Source organism: Atta colombica, unplaced genomic scaffold (genome assembly GCF_001594045.1).
Source record: "Atta colombica isolate Treedump-2 unplaced genomic scaffold, Acol1.0 scaffold32, whole genome shotgun sequence".
Classification (NCBI taxonomy): domain Eukaryota; kingdom Metazoa; phylum Arthropoda; class Insecta; order Hymenoptera; family Formicidae; genus Atta; species Atta colombica.
Genome location: NW_017259426.1, coordinates 390,936 through 395,030, shown reverse-complemented (window position 1 = coordinate 395,030; position 4,095 = coordinate 390,936). Strand labels below are relative to the sequence as shown.

Genomic DNA, 4,095 nt, shown 5'->3' with positions numbered 1-4,095 from the left:
TCTCTCTCTCTCTCTCTCTCTCTCTCTCTCTCTCTCTCTCTCTCTTTCTCTCTCTCTCTGCCTCTGCCACCACTTTTTTTTCTTTCTTTTTCTCTGAGGTCTTTGGCCTAACGAAATTGCCGTAAACATTCCAGGGTGCTCCGACTTGGTATGATTAAACGATCATGCTTGACCCGAGATGTTTGGATGGATCAGGCGTGTTCTCAATATAAATATGGAAAATCTATGAACAGTATTCCCGGTACACTCTATGTGTACACCAAAGAAAGTGACAGATTACTTAGCGTGGTGAACGCGAGACTTTACGTTGTTGAATTAACGTTACGCCAAGTTTAGACGAGAGTATGAAGGAAAGAGATAGAGAGATTTTATGATATAAAATAGAAATTGGAGATGTCCGCTACGAAATTAAACGTCCGATTTGCGTTTTATCTTAATAGACAAGTTGCTTAATATGCCAAATCAGTAATAGCAAGAATGACAGTGACATACGACAGACAGACTAATGTAGTTTGTGTACTCTAAACTTACATGAACAGGTCGTTAAAGCGTCATAGTTTTTCAGTAACTGTTTACTTTCTTTTGCCGGCTTGTCGGATCGACGTTTCGTGGCTAGTGAAAATCAACCGTAAAATTGTTTGCGGTCCCAATGCTTGCGCTACCGGGTCAATTGGTCAGGCTTACTCGTCCAAAAAGTTTTGAACGTCCGGTCACCCTTTCGCGAAGAAAATATATGCTGGCGGAAGTGACACGTTAGTTAGTCATCAGCATGAAAGAAAGTTGACGAAGCCTTTATGTAGCTGGTGGAATTTCAAGCGGTGCCAGATCATACGGGAGTGCGTAAGCGTGTGTGCGTGTGTGCGTAAGTGTACGCCCACGCGAAAAATTTCACTCGCGGCATAGTTCATTGTAGGAAAGTGCTTTATCTGATCGTGACAAACGTTTACTCGGGTACTTCGTACAGAAGTCTCGCGTGATCGCAAAGAAGTCATCGAAAAGATCCATGTCACCATATTATCATATGATTGTTATAGCTATAGAAATGACATCATAAAATTGGGTTTATATGAGAAGAGATTAAATGTCGTATTGTATGTGCATGAGCATATTAATTGAACACAATATAGCATGGAATAAACAGTTTGCTGAAGTATCTAAAACTTTTAAGTACATATATTATATGATTTGAAAATGTCTTACCGTGCAGAATACTTAATATGAGCAACGCCGTAAAAAGTTTTGACATTTTAGCAACCAGTTTGAAAGCGTTTTATATAATTATTTTGATTATCCAATAAAATTAGATTTGTATCTAGTTAAATTTTTCAATATTTCAACGAAATTTTTCTTTCCGTGTATGAAAGGTAATTGATTCGCGAATAGTCATGTCATTGCCTCAATGAAAATGATCACACGAAAATCAATCGAATCGGAGGACGACAGGAACGGAAAAATCACTGTAAGTCACGCGGCTCGATGACCGTGATTGACCCACTTCTACAGAAAACTGACCAGTCCGCCCACGTTCCATTCGAACGTGAATTCAAGGTAGGTTCAATGCCGCTGCACGACAGAGACGGGCGAACGCTTACGCACACGCGTAGATCGGACATCGCTGTGCCGGTTACTGGTATTTGTGTTCTGATCCGTTACTCAGCTGACATAGAGGAAAATGCAACGAGCGTGAAAGAGCGGGACGAGCAAAGATATGTTGTCAGTCTGTAAGAAATCAACATTCTTCACAACTAGATCGTCGTTATAAATATGCATATGCAATATAAATTTGCAATGCTGATTGTAGAAAAACTGGGAAATGTTGATAGAAAATAATTTCTTTTTATTATAAAGAATTATTACAAGGAATTCTTAAACAAGAAATATTTTTTCGAATTTAAATCGATAAATACTGTTTGTATTGTTTACGTTGAGTTTGACGTTCAAAAATATAATACAGCTCAAAGATATTAAGAGATCCGCAACGTTAAACAATGTTTTAATATTGTCTGCAATAAATGATCATCATAAGAGGCATAATTTTGAAAGAATGCGGTGAGTTTTGGTCGGTTAATTCGATTATATACGTTCACGATTATATCTAATTAAAATTACTTATAATCGAAGGTCGATATGCCGAAGGCACCACGCAATTTCCGTAAGATGATGTAACGGCAATTTGATTGAATTACGATCATTAAATACCGTGTATTACTGCAGAGAAACTCTCCAAACTGCATCGATGCTATCTAGAAGAAAACTATTGATACTCTTCCTGCGAATAATAGAGCGAACTAAAGTACTTACTTCCCGGTTGAAATTGAGAAACGTAGATCGGGCTGGCGATAACAATAGTATAGATCAACACATTGCCGATGATAATAGTGGACCAGGCCTGTTTTCGCCGGTTACACATCTGAAATGCAGAAAATCAAAAGAAATTAAGTTGACTTTCTAGAAAAGTCTAATTTTTTTCTTCTAAGATTTTTATTTTGGAATTCGATTGTTGTTCAGTAGATTGCGGATGACGAGAATCAATACTTATGAAATATAATTTTATATAATAAAATAAGAAGTCAAAAATAAGTAAAAAATTTTAAATTATGAGAAGAGTTTATTATGTTTTTGTTAGACAATGTCCCTCTGACGACTGTTTTCCCTTATTTTTCTACACTATTAAATGTATAATGTCAAATTTAATTTAATGTGAGTTGCTAGCACTGCTCCTATTTAATCAATCGCTATTTTATACTAAAACAATGATTATATTTGGCATTATATAGTTAGGTAATTTAATTTTACACTATTAATTTAAATTTAACACTATAGATTTAACAGTGTAAATCAGTATTGCGCAGGGTATGCACTCTCATTGTGATTCTCCTGTTATTTTTTTCGAAATAATCCCGTTACTTTACTCTCAAACACAATATTATCGAAGAAACATTTTGACAAGATCACAGGTTTTTGCAAACCGAACCGTATATCTCATGTATGTTTTGCCTGCTTTCTTATGTGTACATAAAATAAGAAAATGCATATGTATGTTCTGTGTAGATCTGTGTGCGCACCACAAGCACATGTACGAGAGGTTATCAGACAACGGCGAAAGACGTTATAAATCGAAATATATACAAGTTGTTTGGAAAATAATGATAAATTTTTCACAGTTAGAATGGACTAAACTGAGAAGAGAAATTCTGTATCATTTTATAATTTTAGCAATAGTTAATAAGATATTAATGTTAAAAATATTGCTAAAAATTGTCGAAAATTGGTCTTCAATAATTTTTTAAATACTGTCAACTTTACAGAAAAACTGTGAGAGATAAAAATTATTTATTTTCTTTTCATAGAACTCTAAGAATTTTTTCAGAATTTTTTATCAACTTTTTAGGACTATTTTCTTAATTTTAGCAATATGAGTACAGTATTAAAAAATTCTGAAAAATTTCTGAAAAAATTCTCAAAACTTTATGAGAAGAAAATAAACAATTTTTGTCTATTGCAATTTTTCTGTAAAATTGATAGTATTTGAGTAAAGAATTATTAAAGACCGATTTCCGACAATCTTTAGCAATTAATATTTTATTAACTATTGCTAAAATCGTAAAATGATAAAGGGATTTTCTTCTTAGTTTAATTACCATTCTACCCTATGCGAAAGATTTATCATTATTTTTCAAATCTATATATATATGTAATCTGTATATATGTGTATGTATCTCGAAGTGAAAAGTGATTCTGTAAATATTAGGTGTAGTAAAAAGAAATCCATTATTTTTGCATGAAATTGAATGGAAAAATAATGGATTTCTTTTTACTACAACTAATATATACGTGAATGTTAAAAGTATTCAAGTACAGAAAAAATATATTTTAAAGAAATTTATTTTATATTTAATTTATTTTATTTCTTATTCTCTACACATGAACATTAATTAGTAATTTATTAATAATGAATATAATGTACTAATTATAATTACAATTAGGTCCAATAGTTACATTACAAAATGTTAAATTATTATTCAAATTAAAAGAAACACGAATACTTTTGTACAATTAAATAATATAATTCTTCATATTAAAATAATATTTGGT

The 4,095-nt window shown here is 32.5% G+C and overlaps 1 protein-coding gene across 1 annotated transcript in view; it reads right to left on the bottom strand.

Annotated features, from left to right (window-relative positions):
* LOC108690395 (serine proteinase stubble) overlaps positions 1 to 2,410 on the bottom strand; it is a 14,222-nt gene extending 11,812 nt beyond the window's left edge. Inside the window, exon 1 of the mRNA XM_018197657.1 lies at positions 2,302 to 2,410. Within this exon, the coding sequence (XP_018053146.1) occupies positions 2,302 to 2,410 (109 nt within the window). The remainder of the gene's footprint in view (positions 1 to 2,301) is intronic.
* Positions 2,411 to 4,095: the final 1,685 nt, after the last annotated feature.